The 23,625-nt window shown below is 32.5% G+C and overlaps 2 protein-coding genes across 2 annotated transcripts in view; both read left to right on the forward strand.

The window, feature by feature from the left end:
* Positions 1 to 7: 7 nt before the first annotated feature.
* Positions 8 to 6,346, forward strand: LOC146539335 (uncharacterized). The gene is made up of 2 exons (XM_085208217.1): positions 8 to 1,744; positions 3,249 to 6,346. Exons 1-2 carry the CDS (start codon positions 236 to 238, stop codon positions 3,372 to 3,374), a joined length of 1,635 nt encoding a protein of 544 aa, XP_085064343.1. The 5' UTR covers positions 8 to 235; the 3' UTR covers positions 3,375 to 6,346.
* Positions 6,347 to 13,299: 6,953 nt separating this feature from the next.
* Positions 13,300 to 23,625, forward strand: part of Chsy (Chondroitin sulfate synthase) — a 46,555-nt gene continuing 36,229 nt past the window's right edge. The window contains exon 1 of the mRNA XM_085208141.1: positions 13,300 to 14,667. Within this exon, the coding sequence (XP_085064267.1) occupies positions 13,906 to 14,667 (762 nt within the window). The 5' untranslated portion in view covers positions 13,300 to 13,905. The remainder of the gene's footprint in view (positions 14,668 to 23,625) is intronic.

Below are 23,625 nucleotides of genomic sequence, written 5' to 3' on the forward strand. Positions count from 1 at the left end.
CAGTATCAAAAATACTATATTATTATTGTATAAATTATTAAGTAAATTAAATGAATACGATTTCCGTTATAAAATGAAAGTTTTAGGAGCTAAATTAATTATGCAACTAATAAACTAAATTATTTGCTTAGAGTGATGACGTCGAAAGAGGACGATGTAACCTTAAAAGTGCAAAAAATATATAGAGACATTCATTGTTATTCATTTGTATTGCGGTCATTTACCGTGCTTTGATATGTCTCAATTTAGTGACTTTATGGACGGTGTTCCCGTTAAGATATCGGAAAAATATAAGCGTCCGCCAAGAATAGAATTACCTTACAGTGTTATAGAGGGGCCTGTACGAGCTCAAAATGTTGTTGAAAGTGTCGAATATTGCTCAACATTCGAGCGTAACATACTCGCTAAACTGAAAGAACTTAAAAGTGCGAAAGAGACGAAAAAAAACGAAAGACGACATCGCGTGCAACTTTTAGGAGAAGCTAAACAAAAAAAATTAGATGCATTAGCTGCTGCTGAGGCTGAGGAAAAGTTAAAGCAGTTGAGCGTGTCAGAGGTGTCGTACCCTAGCACTGATGAAATAAGTGCACTATCTCCAGATGACAAACCTGAAAAGAACTGTGATATATGCCCTCCCAGTACCCAAGACAATAGCCCAGAGTTTGATAAAACTGTTAATGTAGATAAGTATACTCCTAGTATCAGCCAAGAGGCTCAATTAAATATTTTACAGCCTATACAAATTCAGTCTAACTATCCACAGAGCAGTTTGCTTGATGATCCAGATCCACTACAGGAATATAAAATGCAATCTAAAATGAAAAAAGTTCCCCAATATAATCAGAATATAGAAACATTGACTTATAAAGATTTTGAAAATGATACTTCTAGCCCATTTGATAATGTGGAACTAAAGACTATAAATGATATGGAGTTACTGGCCCAGGTGTTACAGAGTCAAAGGGATTCAACAGTTAGCTGTGATGCCCAAACTTTCAATCAAGACCAAGCATACCCAGGTTATACAAATTGTGCAACTCAGGCACAAATTGAAGGTGTATCATATTTGCCTAATGCATATGCAGAACAACAGATTCAAGGACTAAGTGTAATGTACTCCTCACCTCAACATTTCCCTGTATCTAATGGATATTATACTCAAACAGAAACTTGTAATAACACCATGCCCATGGAGAATGTCTATATGCCAAATTACCAGTATTATGTTCCTGCAGAATACACAGGTCAATATTATAATCAGATACCAAATTCAGGGCAAATATCTAATGGGACGAATTTTATTCCACAACCATATTACTATTCATATCCTCAGGTACCTCCAATGCCTTATATGGAGAACTCTTTGAATACAAATACAGTGCAACAAGTGGTTAATCAGGAAGAGGCACCTAATGTGTCAGTTACTTCACAAAACACAGTTAAGTCACGATCAAGGAGTGTCCCGGATATTGTTAAAGAATTAAATGATGAGATAGCCTCTGCTAAGCGAAGGGCTCATGAGCGTTCTTATAATGCAAGTCCAGCTAATGTTAATATGCCTAGGCCGTCTTCCAGCATTGATAAAAGAGAAGAAAGAAGGAAAAAGAAAGCAGAAAAACTGCCAAATCCATATGAAAAACTACCTCCAAAATTGCAAACAATATGCCAGAAGGTGCATAGCATGGGTTTTCCATTAGATAGAACTGCCAGGGTGTGCAGTCTTGTTGGTGAAAATGATAAAAAGGTACTTTTTTAATAGTATTTTTCTTTAGTTTCCTACCTTGCATATAACAAGGTATGCAGGAAGATAAGGTGTAAATACACTTTTTTTTCAAAACTTTCAATTTTTGAGACATTGTGAGTTAAGTGGTGACTCTCCATGCTTAACTTTATCTAGTCACAGGAGCAAGGCAATGAAAAATATTTATTCTGTAAATATATAGTCAAACCATCTTAGTCCTATCTATATAAAAAGTACTTTTTTAAATTATAGTCATATGCTAGTAGAATAATAGATTATTTATCATTTTTATACTGCATTTAATGGCTCTGCTTATATGTATATATTAAAAAACAAATATATAAATATATGGTAGTAGGTAGTTGAGTTAATTTAAAATTGTTATATAGCATCCAAACTTTATAAAAAAAATATTATTTAATTAACACTTTATCTTCTAAATAAAGCTTATGACAATAATTGTATGCTATCTTTATCAAAGATTGTTAAATTAAACATAGTATTATTATCATTGAGAAAATAGACATAATAACATCTCTAAATAACTTAAAAATTACTTAAAACATAGAATCAGACTGAGAATGAGTTTTTTATTATTTGCATATAGTTACTTACAAGATACTAATAGAAAAGAAACAATTTTAAAATTTTTGTTTGTCTGTTTCTCTGTTTGTCTAGCTCCAGGTTAATCTTCAGAAGTGGTGAACCAATTTTAATGGAGACACTGTTTTAAATGATAAAACACCCTTTCTCCCTGTATAATTGCTATGTGGGAGATTAAGTGTGAAGCTTATAATTAATTAATATAAATATATATTTACTCCTTCCTCCTGGCATTCCTCGTGGCATTAATCCCGGCTATTGCCATGGTCTGCCTACCATATACTCAACCTACTCCCCTATGCACGGTCTTTTGCATCCTCGATGGTTAGACCATTGGCTCCTGCATCACGACATCCAACCAGTGCTTCCTTGAGCGTCCAAGAGGTCTCACTCTAGGAATTGATATTGCTATATCATCAATAGGCAGGCACTTGCATCCGACATAGTTCTTAGACCGGCGCATAACGTGGCCAAACTATCTCAGGCGACGCTCTTGGAGCTTATCCGCTACGTCACGGACTCCAAGACTACCTCGAATGATATACTACTATTATTACTACCCAGTCTGTTTTTTGTTCGTTCGTTTCATTTTATGACGAGTTGTGGTTTTTAGTGGAGTGATTGCCATTTGACCTCCAAAACCCAGTTATGGGAAAACCGAGGAGAGAGGAGTACGACAGGTAAAATAAGAAGGAGGTGGGTAGAAAGGACACCACTCTTACGGACAGGAAGGAGTTATTATAATGACGGCTCAAGGATCCGGGGTCGCGTACCCGTATGCCTACAAACCAATATCGGACAGATACTATTGCCATGGCACTAGTCTGGACACCCTCTGGATGAAATGGAATATAAATATATTTACTAATATAGCTTAATACATCTATCTATTATTTAATTTCAGGTGATAGAAGGGCTTCTTATATTGGGAGAATTAATAGACCTGGGATTTCCTGAAACAAGAGTTTTGGCAGCTTTGGCTAAAAATGAATTCAGCAGGGAAAAAGCTCTAGATGAACTGATTTCTTAACAAGAATATTTTTTTTATTACAATATAAAGAATTGTATATTATCTGTTTTCAGGTGACAGATTACACAAAAAAAATGTAGATTTATTATAAATTATTATATATGCAATATATAGATAAAATGAGATTATAAATATGTATAAAATTGCATTGTTATATATTATTTTACATTAATGTAAATACATTCACTTGTGTATTTAAGCTTAATAGGGTTTTGAGAGAACAATTTTGTGAGAGTGAACCATGGATTTTCTTAAATCTCTAAGTGAAAATTAAAAACGACTATTATTTAAATGTTTTGCTATTTAAAAAATAATGGCTGGGTCAGATTAAAATTTATATACTTGTATCTTGTAAGTAAATGAGGTAAATTGAGCTTCTTCTATTGTTGGCTAAATAATCTTAACTTATGGCATAATCAATATTTCATTATTTGAAAAAAATATTTTTAAAACATTTAAGAAAAATCTCTTGTCTCGCAGAGTTCATAAGAAATGGTCATAATATTTATAAATAAAATGTGACAATATATATTTCTTATAATAAAGCCTTTGAAGTGTTCTTAAAATTTAATCTTTGTTGAATTTATATTTTTTACTATGGTTTTTACAACTAATATGATAATAGTGTTAGTAATTTATAGATAAATAGATTGGTTGTAGATATGTCAGGCTGACAAGACTGGCAGACTGTCAAGTATGAAAAAGTTGATATTTAATGTTTATTTAATATTTTTTATTTTATATCTAGAGGCGTCACATTAAGCGAATAGCCAAACAGAATCTTATCTGAAGACTAGGGTTGCAAACATTTCTTTGGCACTCTAAGAATATATTATGTTTTAAATATATGATAATAAACACATACTATTAAAAAATATTTTAATATTTTTAAAAATATATTTTGCAATTTCTGTCATGTACTTTTGTTGGTAAACTCATAATCTTTTTCTTTTGCAAAACTAAAAGTTTGTTAAATAAAACCACAAATATAATATAATATATAGTATAGTATATTTGGCAACCCTAGTTAAGACACTCTTATCGCTTTTTTAACTTTCTTGGTGGCCCCTTTTTCTTTAATAGACCTTAATTGTAAAGTTTAGTCAAAGAACTGTTATATTAAACACAAAAGCTTTTAGGACTATCGTTAAGATAATATCCAAAAAAAACTTTTACAGTTAAATATTGAATTATGATTGCATCATCTAAAATAATCTTATTATGTTGAAAGGCACTGCCTGAAATTGTGTGGAGTAGGAAGGAATTCTTAAAAAGTAAATGGTTAAGTATGTTATTTCTGTCGTCGGCTTCGGTTCCGGACTTTATAACTGCATTTTTTGAAAAAACCGGACAAGCTGGGTCGGTACCTTTAAAATGTACCTTTTAAAATTTTCATATCGTTTTTTTTGTACCACGGTTTTTACTGTCTTCTGTAAAAAACAGGTTTTTGCATTTAGAAGGTCCCGCACTGACGCCGACGATATGTAATATTTGACTTTTGAATGCTAACTTTAACTTTTTCACTTTGTTTCGAAGTGTTGAGCAAAGTAACAAAATTGGTCTTAATATTTCTGCCGTTCTATAATTAGTAAAAGGCTGATTCATTATTTGAAAAAGAACAGCGCAAATTGTAGTCAAGCGACACTTAGGACCTCCAAAATGGCAGTATTTTTATATTATTTCCATGAAACTACTTTAATAAATTGTATTGATTATTTTTATTAATTTATGCATATATTATGTATATATCTGAATCTATGTCTCGGAAGATATGTCATAACTCAAGGATCGTGCCCACCATTTTTCATGTTGAAGGCGCGTAAATATATATTGAATGTCAATTTGAAAGTAGAAATAAATGACTGTAAGGCTTTAAGGCGCAATATATACCTACAGCAGTATGATAGTTTGAACAATGTCATTGTTATACTAAATAACAAGCGATTGTATTTGGCGTTAATTAAATAAAAATAAAACATATTTAGTCATGAGTGACAACAGTGGTTATTTGGCAAATATTATTAGGCTGATCTAACTAACATGTTGTTCTGTATAACTAGTAACCTAATGGCATAGCAATTTTGTAATAAAAGACCAAAATCCATAACTATTTATTTTTATTATTATTTTATAATAAAAATATAATATTTTCACTAACATATTTTGTGCAATTCTAGATTTTATTATGTTTTCACATTTTTGCCATTGCACCATTGAAATGAGTCTGCTTTTTGTGCTTTTATGTTAGTTTAGAAAGCGTAGAAATATATTTTTAAATTTATTTGTATACTGTATAAATATACTGTGCGCACTCTGTGGTCGTTTACTTTAATCGTTCATGATGCTTGTCTGGCAACTTGTAAAGTTATGTAATTATAAGATATTTAAATTGTAAAAAAAATATAATTAGATATAATTCAATAAAAAATATAATGCAAAGTTTATATATTAATATAATAGAGTTGACTGTCTTAACTGATGATGACGGATATTTTATGTGTTTTGCAATGTTTCTGCATTCCTATATGAATATTTTATTTATATCATTTATTATTAATAGTACAAGGTGACAGTTTCCGTTGCCTTAATGACTGAAATAGATATTTACTTTTAACTTTATTCTGCGTGTTCTATTATTTAAATCGTAAAAAAAACACGTATTGTTTTTTTTTAAATGTAAAGTAGCTTTGCCCTATTCACGAAGGCATGAGATAAAACGTAAACAAATAAAAAATCCAGGAACATTGTAAAAATGAAATTTAAAATCTAAAAATATTTCTATTCACGCCATTTTACAGTATCATAAATTTCTTATAATATTCTTAATAATTTTCTTAACTTTTAATAATAATGTTTAAATACTTGACATGTAAAATCAACAACTAGTTCTCAAATTTGAGACGCATTTTAATACTATAAAAATAAACTACTAAAATAAATTCGTTTACATACACTCGCCGGTCAGATTATATCCGCCATTTTTACTGATGGTCAACCTGTCCATAAGATAGTACTGTTGTGATTCCGTTGTTACTTTTGTTGTTTTTATTAATTTTCTTGTTTTGTTTAGTGTAAAGTTGTTTTCTGATTATTTTGTTTTTGTCATATTTTTTTTTTATATTTTAAAATAAACCTGGATCAAATTATATAAAAATTAAAATTTACATGAAAGTTTTAGAAACAGTATTGCTTTGTTTACATTTTGTCTCATGCCAAAATGAATAGGGTATAATCTTCAACATTCCTCTGAATAAACAATTATTGATATACAGGATGGAAGCGTCAGCGCTCCTTTTACGGGAACGCCATATATTTCAAACCCATACCTAAATAAATTAATCAAGTTACCTCAACAGTTTACACGTAGGATTTTTTTAATTTCACTATGTTTATCCATACCTGTCTTTCGTGTGACGCAGTTACGCATAGATACCAATAACGTAAACATTTACTACTACAAAAATACTACTAAAGGTTAAACAAAACTTTGAACTTTATCGCCATTACCTACGTCTCGATTTCGGAACGAGGCGTGTGCCGCGGTGTCCCTTTGATAAGTTTGTGTACGTGCGTCGTCCTTAACAAATGGCGTTTTATTTTACAACGATTATTGTATTATTTATTTTGTTTGAAAAAAATATATAAATTGTATTAGGCTTTTATAGAGTAGTTAAAACTGCGGTTTCATTTAAAGTGATACTGACAAAAACACTATGTAGATCTGTGAACAGTATATATACTATGAAAATACAGCTACATACAACGTTTAGTGCTTATTTAATGTCAGTTAAAACGCTGATCGACTTCTCTCTGTTACTTTTTTAAATTGGAAACTGTCGTCTACTACGAAGTTAATTGTGATTGTTTTATGTAAATATGTTGTGTACTTATTATGGTTTAGACACTTAAACAAGAGAAGTTAAATATACATATACGTAGTAATATAAATAAGACGGCATAAAAATATATATATATTATATATGTTCGTGTAGGAGGCGATCTCGACATGGTCTACTAGCTGTGGTATTTCTTTTTGTTATTTACTATTTGGGAAATTATGTATGTATTTTTTTAAAATATTTTGTACTGTTTTATCATATCTTTTGGTTAAACAAACTAGCTTTAGCAAGACACATTTGACAGAGATCGCAAATTTGAAATTCATCTCTACATCACGTTGTTGCTAATGTAGTTTTATGTTTAATTTATTTTAGTTAAATGAACCTGTTAGTGATCGATGCCTGGGCATAAAGTGAGTTATATTATATTATACGGCTTCAATGAAAATATGAATAAAAGTTATTTTCAGTAAAGTTAAATTGTATTATTTGATATCTGGTCTAGCCTAGGCCTAGCTGGTCGTGGCGCAGCAGTACAGGGTCGTGCTGTAAATACGACGGTTGTCGATTCGATTCTTTACTCTGGGGAAATAATTTATTTTCAGTTTCTCGCTCTGGTAACAAGAAAAAGTATGTCTCAAATATTCGGCGGTAAGTGGGTAACGAAGTGTGTTAACACTACGTCACCTTATCGCACAAAAACATGAACCTGCAAAAAAATTACGAATTAATATTTCAATTGGTAAAAACACAAAAAAGTGCGTATTTAATACACCGCTAGTTAGCTTAGACGAACACAAAATAAACACAACTGCGAGATCGTCACTCATTTCACAGTAACGTAAAAAAATAAACAAAAGCTCTTTCAAACATGCGAGTGTTTCTTTTTCAAATAAGACCACTAAATGCTAACTATTTTGAATTCAGATATAATAAATTATAATAATACCGTTATATTTAGTCCACGTTTAACTTTTTGTTTTGATTTTGAGGTTCTATACAAAAGTAAATGTAGGTAAAGTTAGGTTTTTAGCTTCACTTATCTCCAGCACATTTTTTTGTCTAAATCTGACACGAGTAGGTATCACAATTATAATACATCTTTTTACTCCTTTTTTCTTATTTACGTATTAGGCCCTGCTTGTACAATATTTTTTTAATAATTCTTTTATGCAGACCATCCGTGCGTAGGATAGATGCGCGTTGCAGTTGGATGGTTCTGTGGGATTCTTCAAAAGAGAATCCGGTCCGCTCCAGGGTTTATTCCAGGGCACCTGTAGCAGTTAGCGACATTTGACACTAATAAATATACAAAATTCCAATTAACTAGAAATGTCTACTATAAAAACTTGTACCTTGTACCTACTCGTGGCATTAAGACACTGTGTTCCGCCCAATTTTTGAAACATTGCGAGTAGACGTGCGGAACTCAACGCCGTGCCATGCTATGTTACCAGAGCGACGACGTAATATTCCATTATCTGGAGTATGAATATACAACCTACAACTGTCGTGTAAAACTTTAAATCAAGTTTACAACATTTAGCCATTTTTCATCTGGACTATCGTTTGTTAGAAAAATAATAATTACTCGCATCTTGCAGTACACCATGAAGATGAATGAATAAGATGACTGCACTAATTAATTGCAGAGGCACGATAACTTATTGCACATGCTATGTATGAGCATTCGTGTTTGTTTAAAAGATGTGCGAAAATAGCAAAATAATATTACAGAGAGAGAGTACAGTACAGAGATATTACATATGTTTTACAAAACTTATTTAATTTATTAAGTTGTTTAACAAAATACAAAATAATTAAAATATTAATAACGTTTAAAATTATTCTTTGAGGACCGTTAGCACCAAACTAGCGTTGTGTTTTTGGAAATCAAGAGAGCACGACACTACACAATAATAACATTATCACTATAAAGACAATATCCATATATCGAAGGCTAAAGATTTTTTTTTATGAACCGATTCAAGTAAAAAAACACTTAACTTTACGAGAAACTTTGCCGAAATAGAATAGTGAAAACTGTATTTAAATTGGTTAAGTCGTTTTTGAGATTACTGTGAACAAACGCACAGTCAAAGAGACCAAAAATTTCAAAATAATTATTTTATGATCTATTATTATATAGTACACTAATAAATGCCATTCATAAATGCTTCGAATAATAGATTTTCACATATAGATCTCTTATAGTTCACATATAGATCTCATCTTCCATGTACAGACAGCGATAAGTTACAGTTTTATTAAATGTAGGGCAGTACCTATAGATTAGTAGGCTAGTCGTGGCGGAGGGGCACAAACTGTGACTGTAAAAACGACTGGTTGTGAGTTCGATCCCTACTCGAGAAGATTTAAATATTTACTCGAATTTATATTTTGTTGTGCGGAATGCGTGAAACTGATTTAATTTAATTTTTATTTTTAATTAATAGGACAAATTTTTAAACTTGCATGTTAGTAGTAAACCTGACTTACTGTAGCTGTACGTTGTCGCTCAGTTACACTCAATATCGGAACAGCTCTATGTTTCTAATAGGACAAAATTGTTATTTACCGTTCTATTCCTTAGGGGAAATGGAATTATAAATATATTATTACATAGTTACCATGCACTGCGTTGTGCACTGCCTCCGTTTACATACTAATGTTGTCTATACTCTAAGGATTTCGCGAATGCATGTGCAGCCTTAAAAACTAGCGGTATTATTTTATTATAAAATATAGGTTATATAACAGACGTTTTTAACATTCTTGAAGTGTTATCATACACTGAGGAAAGAATAAAAAAAATCGTATATTTTTTAATGTGGCGGTTATTAAAACCTGCTAAGACATATATAAGTTCTAACAAGCATATAAGTATTTCGACACAGCTTGATTACAACGTATGGCTTAGTAGTCAGAGGGCTTGGATGGTTTTAAAGAGGTGCTGGTACAAATCCCGTGACGTCAATAATTTTGTTTACAGCAAATGTAATAAGTGCTGGAGTTTCTACCACACTGACGACATTACTGTTCATACTATTTTGTTACAACCTTAACGCGAATTCTGAAAACACCGACACTATTATTTCGTAAGACACTAGGAGTCACGTTAGAAGAATACACAGAATCCCAGACAAACATCCTCTGTTTATTAGAATGAAGAAGAACGTGCTTTTAGTTCCTTCATCTTAGTGCTCCTCTACTACCCTTTAAGCGTTCTAAGCGTATAGTTTCGGTTGATTGTTGATTTCTCAGTCACTCAGTAACAGAACCTATATCCAATTATATATAGTAAATAATGAAAATTATATTATACTCGTTATTCTTCAAATATACCCTCAATGTGTAGAAAAGAGAATAAATACAAAACAAAAGTTGGTAGTGTTGTCGTTAACGACGGAGCGCGGCGTTGTCGTTACTCCGAATAAAGCCCTTCTCAAGTTACAAGCCGACGGTAATGATCTTGTATTGCTCTCAATGTGACAACAAATGCTCTTAGGAGAGGACATGGTAAATAATATGGTAAATAATATTTTTTACATGGTTATATAAAAAACACCAAAAGAAAAATCATATTTTTTACCTATTAATATTTATATAATCAACTAAACTATATTAAAAACGTGTTATTCTTTTCTTTTCTAATTAAGATAAAATATTTGTTTACGGACTACATACTTAGAAATGTGATAAGAACTGTATATTTTTGCTTTACGCTGTATCCCGCATGTAGCAGGATAGATAGAGGGAGCATTTCCCGACGAATTCTGGAGGCATTGCTTATTGAGTGGCGGCACGCTACTGTGCGCTTCGACTCAATACCAGAATGAAGAAATTAAAATAATAAATATTTGATGTCCTCCAGTGGGAATCAAACTCACAACTCGCGTTTACAGTCTCACGTTTGTGCCCCTGCACCGACTGCTCTCCATCAATAGTATTTTTCTTACTAATTATATAGTAACCAATAAAAAGTCCTATTAAATTAAACTTGACAGTAACACTACAGTTGCGTCCCATCTGTCAAGCAAATGATGATCCCGGCGACGGCGTCTACACATGTGCATCATTTCTTTGATTTTTGTGTCCGATAACTGCATATACTTATTGTGCATTGATAATTTTCAAAGAATTTCAAATTAGATCGACTTTTAATTTAAAGCATTTTTCTTTTACTTATTTATAAAAATATTTTATTATTTAAAGCATTTATTTAAAATTTATTAAGGTATTACGTGAAGTAGACTATGCCCTACGTAATAAATGGTGAAGCACCTTTTTCATACAAAAAGAATACTTGCAAGATATAATTACTTCTTATCATAATTATTGAAAATTAATTACCAACTACAGGAATATTTTAATTATGGAATATTTTCAGTATATCAATCCGGTAAGATCAAGCGTTGTATTGGTTTCCAGGATTTTTTTTATCTTGAGGAAATTTTTTTACGGGTAGATACATCGTAGTGGAAACTCGAGCTAGTTATGTACGTCTAATGGCCTGGCAGATAGGTCATCCATAAGAACCATCGAAACCTCACTGTGCCTCACGGTGGATACAGAGCGCGGTAGCGCTAAAGCACGGCGTTGAGTTCCGCTACTCAACACGCAATGCCTTCAGAATTCGGCAAAAAAATGGAGAACGGAGTGTCTAACACTAGCTTCTCTCTGTCTACCCTGCCGTGTGCCGGGATACGTCGAGATATCCAGTAATAAGGTAGCCTACTTTTAGAACAATGGACCAAATAAATTGTAAATATAGACGATAAAAAGAATAACATTCTTTATTTAGAATAAGGTCGTAGTATGGAGTGCAAGATAAGTAAAGACTATTGCGTCTCATAAAATAAAAATTATATTATATTTTTATCTTAAAAACTCAAGGTACAGTACTAATTTCTATAAGACATTGACTATCCGAGAATTTGAATTAATTGTTGCACAGAGTTAAGTTCCACCACTCAAGAACCTCAATTGGAGCTGAAAGCCAAAGGCAAAGTTATTGATTTTTTCAACACATTTTAATAAATATGTATCCATGAAAATTATTTATGGCATTATAAATAGATATGAAAAGATTATAAATTTCTAATTTATCATTTACTACTTTGTAATATTTTAAGACCGATAAAATATGTTTCTTTATTATAAAAAAAATAGCTTTTACTTATATTTTATTATTTTACGTATTTGTTTTTCCTCTTGCAGAGTAAGGGGGCAAAACTTAGGTGCTCTCTACTTTCCGCTAAATGTAAGCATATTGCGTGCTAAGTCATATGTAATATATATTACGTTTTGATTTTACAAGATAATATTTTTTTATTTATGAATATTAGGTATATATAGTCAATCCAGTTTTTTTATTATTTAATTAAAAGAAATAACATTACATATAGTTTTTATGGTATTGAAATTAGTGGTGAACAGGTGAATACCTTATTAAAATTTAAGTATAATGAATAAGTATTTTCTAAATAGCTTTAAATATTATTTAAATTTGCGTCATAGTTTGCGTAAAGTTTTTTTTTCTAGGTCTATGTTTTCCACAGGAATGGAACTTAAGGTTGAATTATTTATAAGGCTATAGATGTTTTTTTTTATTTAAAATATCTAATTTAATTAATCTTTTAGACTGGTTCTATATTTTTTAATTAAATTATCATGCTAGCATTGGAAGTAATATTTATAAAAAAATAAAATAAAAAAAAAGAGGGAAACGCTACAGAATATTTCTGTTCAAACTAATTATCTTAAATAAAAAGTCTTTCAAGAAGACAATATTCCCCACCAGAAAATGCCAGCCGCGTAAACTCGAAGACGTATACGAGAACGTCGGAAGCGAATAATTTACCTATATTAAAACAGTCACGCCACTGGCATTTACGAGATCTTTGACGTCGAAGTAATCTTGAAGCGCTACACTAGCCGCGGCTACAGACGATGCCCGTGAAATAATCTCTCGCGGATACGATGAATGGAAACGTCACAGCGCACGGTATTAGCCAAGATAAGGAGCGACATACGGCGGGCGGCCCGTGGAAGGGAGACGCGCTAGGAGTACGGTGACGGTGACGCTGACGGTCGCACTCGCCACCGCCAGTCGCCAGTCTGCGCGGACCGGAATTTGTTTTGACTCGGACGCCAGCGCTTACCGCTCAGTCGGCAGTTGCAGCGGCGCGCGGCGCACGAGTCGCCGGACTTGAACCCGTACTGTCGACGGTGTTGAAACACGCGCCTCGTATCGAATTTGATAGCTCGTGACACGATAGTGGATTAGACGACACGGTGACCATTTAAAACGGAGGACACCGGCGGCTCGCTGACAGAGAGACAACACACCCGAGGAATGCAGATTCGATAGTTCAATATCACCTTTGTAACTTCGACAATTCGTGACACAACACTTCGGTTGTTCTGCCATGTGAGTGAAAAAGTGAAAGTCGCTCAGTTTTATCTGAAAAGATAAAGTTTTCTGTAATGTCCACAGAAATTGGCATTCATGATTATTTAAAGTATTTTATTTATTATTTCTTTACTTTCTTGTAATTACTCTGTCTGATGGCACGGCGCGGTAGTTCTATTGTGTGAATGAAATATTTATGGTCCGTTAATCCACCCCGAAGAGTTCCTGGAATGTACACTCAGGTAACGGTGGGCACATTTTCTAAATTATTTTTACGATGCCCCGAAGGAGCAAGTGGATGCATTTGGTGGCCGGCGTGGTCGCCGGCGTGACTCTCGGTGTTTTTCTCAAATTGTGCTTAAGACCATCTTCAAGAACTTCTATCGAAGCCTGTTCGGAAGCTAAAATGTATGTCGCACCGGACCCGCTGTCCGTCATAGACCTGGGACCCGACGAAACGATAAACAATTCTAACAGAACTTTAGTGTTTGTAGGGGTTATGACGGCAGAGCAATACTTAACTACCAGAGCTAGAGCGGTCTTCGAGACATGGGCGCAAGATCTGCCTGGACGCATTGCCTTTTTTAGCTCTGAAGTATCTAAAGCACCCGGCTTGCCTTTGATACCGTTGAGAAGTGTCGACGACAGCTATCCTCCTCAAAAGAAATCTTTCCTTATGTTGTTATATATGTACGAACATTACGGTGACCGGTTCGAGTGGTTTATGCGTGCGGACGACGACGTGTACGTCAGAGGTGATAAATTAGGGGAGTTCTTGCGCTCAGTGGACAGTAGGAAGCCTCAGTTCATCGGTCAAGCGGGGAGAGGCACGAACAACGAGAGGGACGCGTTAGCATTAGATTATAATGAAAACTTTTGCATGGGTGGGCCGGGAGTTCTCATATCTCGAGAGACTTTGAGGCGAGTGGCCCCTCACGTGAAGTACTGCTTGAAGCACCTCTACACGACGCACGAGGACGTCGAGTTGGGGCGCTGTGTTGCCAAATTCGCAGGAGTTTCATGCACCTGGAGTTACGATGTAAGTGCTCAACTTTTAACCTTTGTTGCGTTATTTGTTTTTATGTAAATGTATGTCTTGAAATTATTTTTATTAAGTATGGTACCATCTTTGAGGTCCTAATTTTAGAGTATTATATGCGTAATATTTTGCTTTCAACGCAAACTAAGGTTTTTTGCTCTCACAGTTTCATTAAACGTTTTATAATGACAATGATTCTCAGTTCACTGGATGTCATAAAAAACTTCACAATTATAACGAATCGTATAGGACAGGACTATAATTTTCTACCCATTTTATTATGCCTATTCTCGTTATTACTATTATGAATATTCGTGAGGTTAGCGACAAAAACAACAATTAGCTTCTGAGTCACCCCCCAGTTTAGTAAGTTGTCCCTTCTTATATATACTTCTTTGATATACCGAAATTGATATTTCGATTACAATTCTATCCAAACGCTAAAAGACCAGAGAGGCTGGGTCAACGTTAAAGACATTTCCACCGTAAAGGATTTTCAATACGTATATCCTGAGAACAGTATAATAATAATAAATAATTTCTACGTAAAATTTGAAGTTTTGAACACACGATACGAACGTTACCATAACTTTAAAATAAGCTGAACTTTTAAAATTTTTAAAAGTATTATAGTATCCACCCCTTTTTTCACCTTAACTTAGGAAAGAAAAATACTTTTTTTAGAAAACGTATAAAACTATGAACGTAGTGAGATTTGAACTAGCGTCTCTTGGAAGCCGTCCAACTCTAGGACGGTATGCTTAAGCTTTATTTGGTCTATTTGTTTACGAATCCGATGGGAACCTTGAAACACATGAAAGGGTCCCAATTAGGCGATCAGGTAAACCGGCACGGCGGCTCGGGGCTCGGGGCCGCTTGTTGAAAGTAAAAGGCCTTTTGATGTGTTCCTCCTTTGTTATTGTTTCAATTCTCATGTTCTTGCAAATACATAATTTAAAGTGCAACTGCTTCTTTTTACTAATTCGGTGTATGGCGCTTAGGTTTTACAAGTTATTTTTTTATATTGGACGTATTTAGGGTAAGCAGAGGGAACTTTGTTAGGGAATCTGTTAAGACACTCCGCCCCCTTCTAGGGCTGAATTTTTTAAATATTGTGTGTTGAGTAATGTCTACGCTGCATTTTGTATATTTCTACTGATAAATAATTGATAAATAAATATTAACTACTTTACTTGTATCTAATACACTCCACTTATACAAAATTATTACAAAATTGTGTTGTTTATAGTATACACTAATTCATTTCTATACACTAATTTATTCTCTTCTTTCAACATTCTGTAAAACGAAACTAAAAGAAATTATTAAATATTCATATAATATGTATACGCGACTTCAAATATTACAAATTAATCATAATCAGGCCAGCATACCTTACGTAACGTTAGAACTTATTACGGTGTGACATAAGCCTATTGTCACTTTAGTTCACATGACTTCGTCTCTCGTTTATTCCAATTTCTGAGCGAGATGAAAGTTAAATAATATTATCACTTATAATAATTATATTTATATAGATATTCAATAGCTATAATATAAAGTGATGGTTGTGGGTTATGGTCCCATTTGGGTGAATAATTTATTCCTGCTCTGTTACAACACACAATGTGGCGTTAAGTTCCGCCGATCAACTTGGAACAAGAAACATTATATAGAATGTATAGAGTCATGAAATGATAGACACTTGAAGATAAAATTTTTAAAATTATATTAATTAAATTTATTGTTTATAAAATATCTAATTGATAACACCTTTGTGTGTTGATAAGCTTGTTACATTATTGTTTATATAAAAAAAATATTTCGATACTGTATGAACGGAATGAAATTTAATTTTTGCTGTGAGTTGATCGCCAATAGGGAATGTTATTTATTTTAATTTTTTCGCTCTGTTAGTATGTATTCGCATATAGCCACTAGTACCGTAATTCAAGTACAATATTGAAGATAATTAACACTGCAGTAAATATATCATAATGCTATTGAAAAGGCTTATTTGTTCATAATATAGCTATATGTATACAAGGCTCCAAGTAGCTTATATGAAACGAATCCGTTGCTAAGTGACTGATAGACAACACACAGACTACTGTACTGACAAACTTGAAAATTGGCATGACAAATTAGGGATGATGGGGAAGATCTACAGCAACGGGAAAACGAAATTTTCCATTTCTCGTCTTAAGTCAACCAAACATAGTGTCGGGAGTGTGCGGGTAATTAGAATTAAAATATATCTATGTAATAATGACTTTCATTATAATTTATTATACCTAATGTAATTAACTTGCATTTGGCAGCTAAAACCTAATTTTATTAAAGTTCTGTTTATACTACTTAAAAATAAATACCAATGTGAACTTTTTTCTAAAATATATTTAAAACATCACATAAAATGACTTGAATGATACATTTTTGCACTTGTAATTCATAAAAAAATCCTAGGCATGAAATCTGAAACCATAACTCATTCATAATTTTCACAGAATATAAAATATTTTATTACTACTTTTTCACTTTTGTTTAATTAACACAATTTTAAAGTTGTTTCCTTTAAATTAGATGCGGTCATTAATTTGTAAAAACACCTAACATACAATGAAACAGCAGCAGCAGGTACTTGTTCTTATCACTGATAACAGAGACATAATGTATAGAGAGTAATTAAAAATGTCGATTCTATAAATCAAACTAAACTTTAATTACATTGCTTAGTCCACAAATGATTACATACCTACACGTTTAATAAACGCATAAACAACGAAGATTTTTTTGAAGCTACTTTTTAACAAAAAAGCAATAAAAATATATTCGATTTTTCACTTTCGTTACTTTACCTACTGACCTTCGATATATTCTTTTTTTAACGTACACTGTGGGTGAGATGGAACTATTATGGAAATATTAGAAGCTTATAGACATTTCCACATACATACTCATAGCTTGATGGTAACGTATGGCTTAGTGGTTGCTGGTGGAGCGCTTGTGCGGATTCTATGACCATGAAACAAAATAGTTTTTTAAAAAATATTTAGTTTCCTTAATGTGGCATTTTAAACATTTTAAAATGGTTGAAATATTTTGTTATCCAATTGTTGGGACGAGAAGTTCAATTTTATTTTAAAGTAATAATAAGCTTTACAAGTGACGTTTACTTCTACTAGTAGTACAACTACTAGTTACAATTGTACAATTTGAAATTCTAATTTTTTTGTTAGATATGAAAAAGTCTAATTATAGTTACCTGTTCATTGAAACTAAAACTAGACCGACCATTCTGTTCGCTTATAAATATGGTCTAATTTTATACATATAATTATATTATTATTCAACACAACCGGTTTTCGCTTTTATAAGTTTAATTAATAATTATAAAAAAGATTATATTTTGCTTGTTCCTAATTCCTTAGAAACAAAATCAGCTTCACGCTGTATCCCGCACACACAGAGTAGGCAGAGGGAACTGAGTATTTCCCTTTCCCTTTTCCCTTTCCCATTTTCTATCGAATTCTGGAAGCATTGCGTGTTGAATAAAATAACTCAACACCGTCACAAAGAAATTAAAAATATTAAATATATAATTTGCTGAAGTAGGAATCGAACCTGTCGCGATCACATACGGTTGTGCCCCTGCGCCACAACTGGCGTCAATGCAGGCCAGGCCACAAGACTAGCAGCCTCTGAATGATATATTTCGTATGAAAAATGTGTTGTAACATAATAATATGTAGCAACTTTCACCAGTGTTCGATACAATAGATGCCTTACAAGTATAGCTGATGTAATCGAATCTGTCACAGAGTCAATAGACTTAAAATGCTATTTTCTACTTGGCTGTACCTAAAATAAAATTTAAATTATATTAAATATAAAAACTTTTTTTTTTGTATTTTTGTCGATAAATAAATACAATATATAACGTATACAAATAAAACTAGTTCCTGATGTTACTTATATAAAGCTTTGGATTTCCTCACCTGTGACGTGACCCTAGGTTCCTAGTTCCACCCATTTTCTTCGCAATATGCTACCTATACATTCATATACGTAAATACAAATTATACATACATACATTGTATCCGGAACCTTTTCGATATAAAAGATATAAATTGAGAAAACTGCCGTTATATTAGGTTCAATGTCTTTGCTAAATATTAAGCTAAAACCTTCGAGTTGGAGCGATGCAACCGGTTTTAAAGGAGAGTAACGAAGTGATCGCAGATTGTATAATCACAGAGCGCCAGACTCCCGTGGCGTGGATTATAATATTATTATTTTTTCTTTTACAAAATGAAGTAGTGTGAAGTCACTCTTTTTATTTATTTTTTCTTTTTTTGCGTCAATCTGTATCCCGCATACAGCAGGGTAGGCAGAGGGAATCTAAAGTTCTCTACACTCCGTTCCCCATTCCTTTTTCTCCCACTTTCCACACGTTTGTCTTAAAAATTTTTTATAAAATTTCACAAAAGCCAAGTTACAACTGGCAACAAATTTTATTTAAAAAAACTATATCGTTGAAGAGTATCTACATTTATAGATACCTATTACTAACATTATCATGAAACGCAAGGTTTTTCTTATCAGTAACAATGCGTAAGTCACATCAATACCAGCCGTCAAAATGTGAAATTAACCGATTTAAATAAACAAAAAAAAAAAATAACTAAAATATATTCATGCTCATACATTGGAGCAGAACCCAGCGGGTGTGGGTTTGATGCCCTCTCAGGTAAATGGTTAATTTTCATTTCGTCGTTCTGGTAACAAGATCAATCGCTTCCAAAGTGTGACAAAGTGTCTTAACACTAGCTTTCCAAGCAGCATCAGCATCAAAAAACACTATAATCCAATAGAATTTACCTTCTAACATAATCGATTCATTTTATTCTTCTTGTGCGCGAATCTGACCTCCATCCGATATCGGTTGTTCGCAACGTCACTCGTCGTGATAAGATAATCACCGAAATCTGAACTCGTTCGGCGCCTTACTGATAACACGAAGACGGAAGGCATGGCATACTTAGACAATTTGCAGATTTACTATGTACGAACACTTTACTTGTATAAGTATATAGTAATTTTAAATTCTTTATATCAGTTTTGCATATAATTTTACTGTTTTTATGTATCTACTTAATTTTATGAGACAAGATTACATAGAGAAAACCTTTTGATAACTATTTCGTTTGTTTTTATCTTCACGCTGTATATCGCTTATAATAGGGGAGGCAGAGGGCACCAAGTATTGGGACACTCCGTTACCTAAGCACTGTCCGATTTTCGACTCCTTAAATGGTGGAACCTAACGTGACTCCGAGCTTTGTCTTGTTATCAGAACAAGAAAATAAAAATAATTCATTCTCCCGATTGGGAATCGAACCGACAACTGTCCCGGTTAGAATGAAACGCTGGACCACTAGTTACGACGAAATCATGCTGCAATAAAATATATTTAAAATACACATTTATTCTTAAACCGGTACTTACCCAAATGGGCCATTTAATTTGTTTTTTAATAATACCACGTTTATAAATATTATTTATTATATAATCAGACTTCAGTACTATACGATAGATCACTTACGCAGGTTGACAACCTCTGGTCAATTGATCTTAGGAGGACTTTCTAGGTCTAGTCCCCGCATATCCTCATTGACTAAATACATAAGTTACTGAGAAAGGAAGTACTGAATGCGGAGGGTTACGAAAATAACTCGGTCATTTAAAGTTAAAAATATATCTTAAATCTTTACATTTAGTTACTTTAAGTTTGCAGTTTAAATTTATTTTTCATCTTCCACATCTTCGGTATTATTGTGGGGGGATGATATAAACTTAAATAAATTGCTCTCGAGGTCATTTGTCCGATTGCAAACATGACGGTTATGGGTTCAAATCCACGTTTCCCGCTTAGAGGTATGAATTATTTTTAATTTCTCGCTCTGGTAAGAACAAAGCGCGTCGTTGTATTCCGCCACTCAACACACAATGTCTGAAAAATTGAGCAGAAACTGAAAATCGGAACGTTTTGATATTAAGTTCCCTCTACTTACCGCTATATAAAGGATACAGCGAGAAATAAAAAAAAAAGAAATAGTTGGCGTAACTTAACGCTATTTTGTGTAACCAGTAACCACAAAAGAATCTGAACTTGTGATTTTAATTATTCATTTACATGATATAGGTTTGTACATAGCCAAGGAAATACAAGTTTTTACAATTTTGTTTTACAATCGACATTTTCCATTAACCCGCAAGTAACAGCCGCGTCATTACTTATCTTATTTTAACAAACATCTTTAGTATTGCTAAGAAAAATTATCTGCACTTTTGTGTTTGAACTCTCAAACCTTTCATCTTTTCCACGGCCTCTTGTGAACATACAAAAAAGAAAGAATGACCTCGTTCCTTTATGGCTGAAATGGTCAATAAGTTTATGTATGTACAGTATTTACGTTGAAATAACACGTTGCAGGATTTTTAGTTTTAACCCACGTTTTTTTTACGTGAATGGCAGAACTGAACGCCGTGCTTCGAACTCACAACAGCTAGAGACCAGCTGACAGTCTTACTATTGCGGCACTGTGGCTTCTAATATTCACTATAACGAAATCGATGAAACAAAATGTGAAAGTTCGGTCATCTATGTAGTTCCTAATCTCAACTGCACAAAAATAAAAATATGCTAATTTATTTTAGGTATATCCTAAAATACATGCAAAAAAAAGGCTTTTAAAAGTGGTAGGTAATCTAGAAACGTTCTGGTATATTATCATAATGTTTTATTTGTATATCGATGTGGAAAGCCAATAATCCGTGAGTCGATGATAAATGTGGTTATATTATAACGTTCGTCCGGTAAGCATTATTTGTAATCGCACATCGATATGTTTTTGCTAATGTTATGTGTTTTTTAAATCCCTTTTAATAGTTTCTTAGGAAACTACGATAGACTATTATAATTTTATTATTATTTTTACTACTTAGTATTTTTTGTCAGATTGTTTCGCACTAATAACAATTAGCTTATTAAATTAAATGTGAGGAAACGAAAGTGTTGTAATAAGTAAAATATGCGAAGATTTTTTTTTTAATGTTATACATATACATATAAATCTGTAGCATCGTTAAAAATAATAAACAAATTAATTAAAAAATCCATTTAAAAAATTTATTTTTTATATTTTTACTTTATAATTCTGTAATTGCTATCGGCCATGATAATTATGACGTCATACAATTTGTAAACAAATAAATGTCATCTGTGTGTCACTCGCTAATTGATATTTAGCTTTTGCATGTTAATAAAGTTCTTGTATTATTTTATTTTATTTCTATTTAAATAAAATAATACAATAATTTTATTGTTTTACTTATTTTATTTATAAAGAGCCTAAAAATATATATTTCTAACTACCTATGGAAGTCTATACGTTATAAACTAACAACAATTAATAAACTCTCATGTTTTCTATTAAAATAATGAGATTATAGGTGTTTTATAAATTCATTACGTTTTTAAATAACTATTTAAGGCTTGCTTAAAAAAAACTAGTAGAAAACCTATTCAATTAAATAATTATTTTATGTTAATTTAGATGATTTGTTTACAGTTAACCCTTAATCAAATATTGGGAAATTATTTCCCACATGCCACTACTGTAATTTTTTTGTTTTATTTCGTTTTTGGCAACTCTAATCAGTACCAACCTTAGGGAAAAATAATCGTACAGAATTTTTTAATTTTATTAATTTGCAACATTTTGTCTTAAGGCGCGAACTGTCATTGTATGTCAATGTCAAAAACACAGTTTGAAATATTTTGTGAAAAAACCGGTTCAAACGGAAGATTTAAAAGTTTTTGAAGAAAAAAAATCTGGTAAGTGCATAAACACAATAATATTGTAAACTAGATTTGTTTTCTGAATGTTTCTTACGGTTTTTGGGCTCGCAGCATTGATATTTGTTGTATTTTCTTAGGTTTAATTATGTGGGAAATTATTTCCCATTGTTTGTTCCTGCATTTGAAAAATACCAATTTCTATATATACAATAAATAATTTGTCTGTTGCACTATATAAGTACCTAAACAGGTATAGTTACTTATAATTTTATCTAACTTACACAACATTGTCAGCGAGTAACTCATATATGGAGCTTTCTCGAGAGTTATGACTGCGATTGAGTGATTTCTCACTTGATTTTTATAACTATTATATTTTAGAACTATTTGTACTGCTCAGACTACCAAGTTAGTTTAGACTTCCTTTTATTTGTTTTAGATATTTAAATATGGACGCTAAAAAGTTACAAAAAGTTCTAACAAAGAAAAAATTGGAAGAGGTGGTGCAAAATTTAGACAACTTGTCTGATTTATCAGCCTCAGATTCTGAAGATGACTCATGCTATGTCAATAGCATTCATTCTCCATCCGATACTTACCTCAATCAGCTTGACGATAACCTAATTGAACAACGTCTTGAATATATCTTCGGCTTCGAATCGAATGAAGATAAACAAGAAACGCCTACTATACAAGCCCAACAGATTTCAACGGATGCCTTACTGACAGCCTTAGGAGAAACATCTCATATCACAAACTCACCAACAACAGACAGTCCTTTGCTAACTTACTTAGATACAGAAAATGACGAATGTAATATACAACTTCAAGACATTCACGCATTTGAAGTTCAGCAAGACTTAATAAATGTCATTGACGTTCCCATGGAAGAGTTTTTGGCAGATGATGAACAGACTGAAACTAACAACGAAATACGCAGAGATCGTTCTAAGCCAAGAGTATGGGAGACAAAATCCGAAACCCATGATATTCCCGTTTTTGAAAAACGTTTTAAACCCAAGGCGAATGACACGCACAAAACTTCACCACTAAGTATTTTTGAACGGCTTTTTCCTGATGAACTGATTGTTATA

This window comes from Heliconius melpomene, chromosome 4 (assembly GCF_056956725.1).
Source record: "Heliconius melpomene rosina isolate 202511_hmr_F chromosome 4, ASM5695672v1, whole genome shotgun sequence".
Taxonomy (NCBI): Eukaryota; Metazoa; Arthropoda; class Insecta; order Lepidoptera; family Nymphalidae; genus Heliconius; species Heliconius melpomene.

Excerpts from the sequence above, each read along its gene's own strand:
- LOC146539335 (XM_085208217.1), top strand. The coding sequence starts at position 236 with ATGTCTCAATTTAGTGACTTTATGGACGGTGTTCCCGTTAAGATATCG. Across the intron at positions 1,745-3,248 it reads TTGGTGAAAATGATAAAAAG|GTGATAGAAGGGCTTCTTAT; the intron begins GTACTTTTTTAA and ends ATTTAATTTCAG.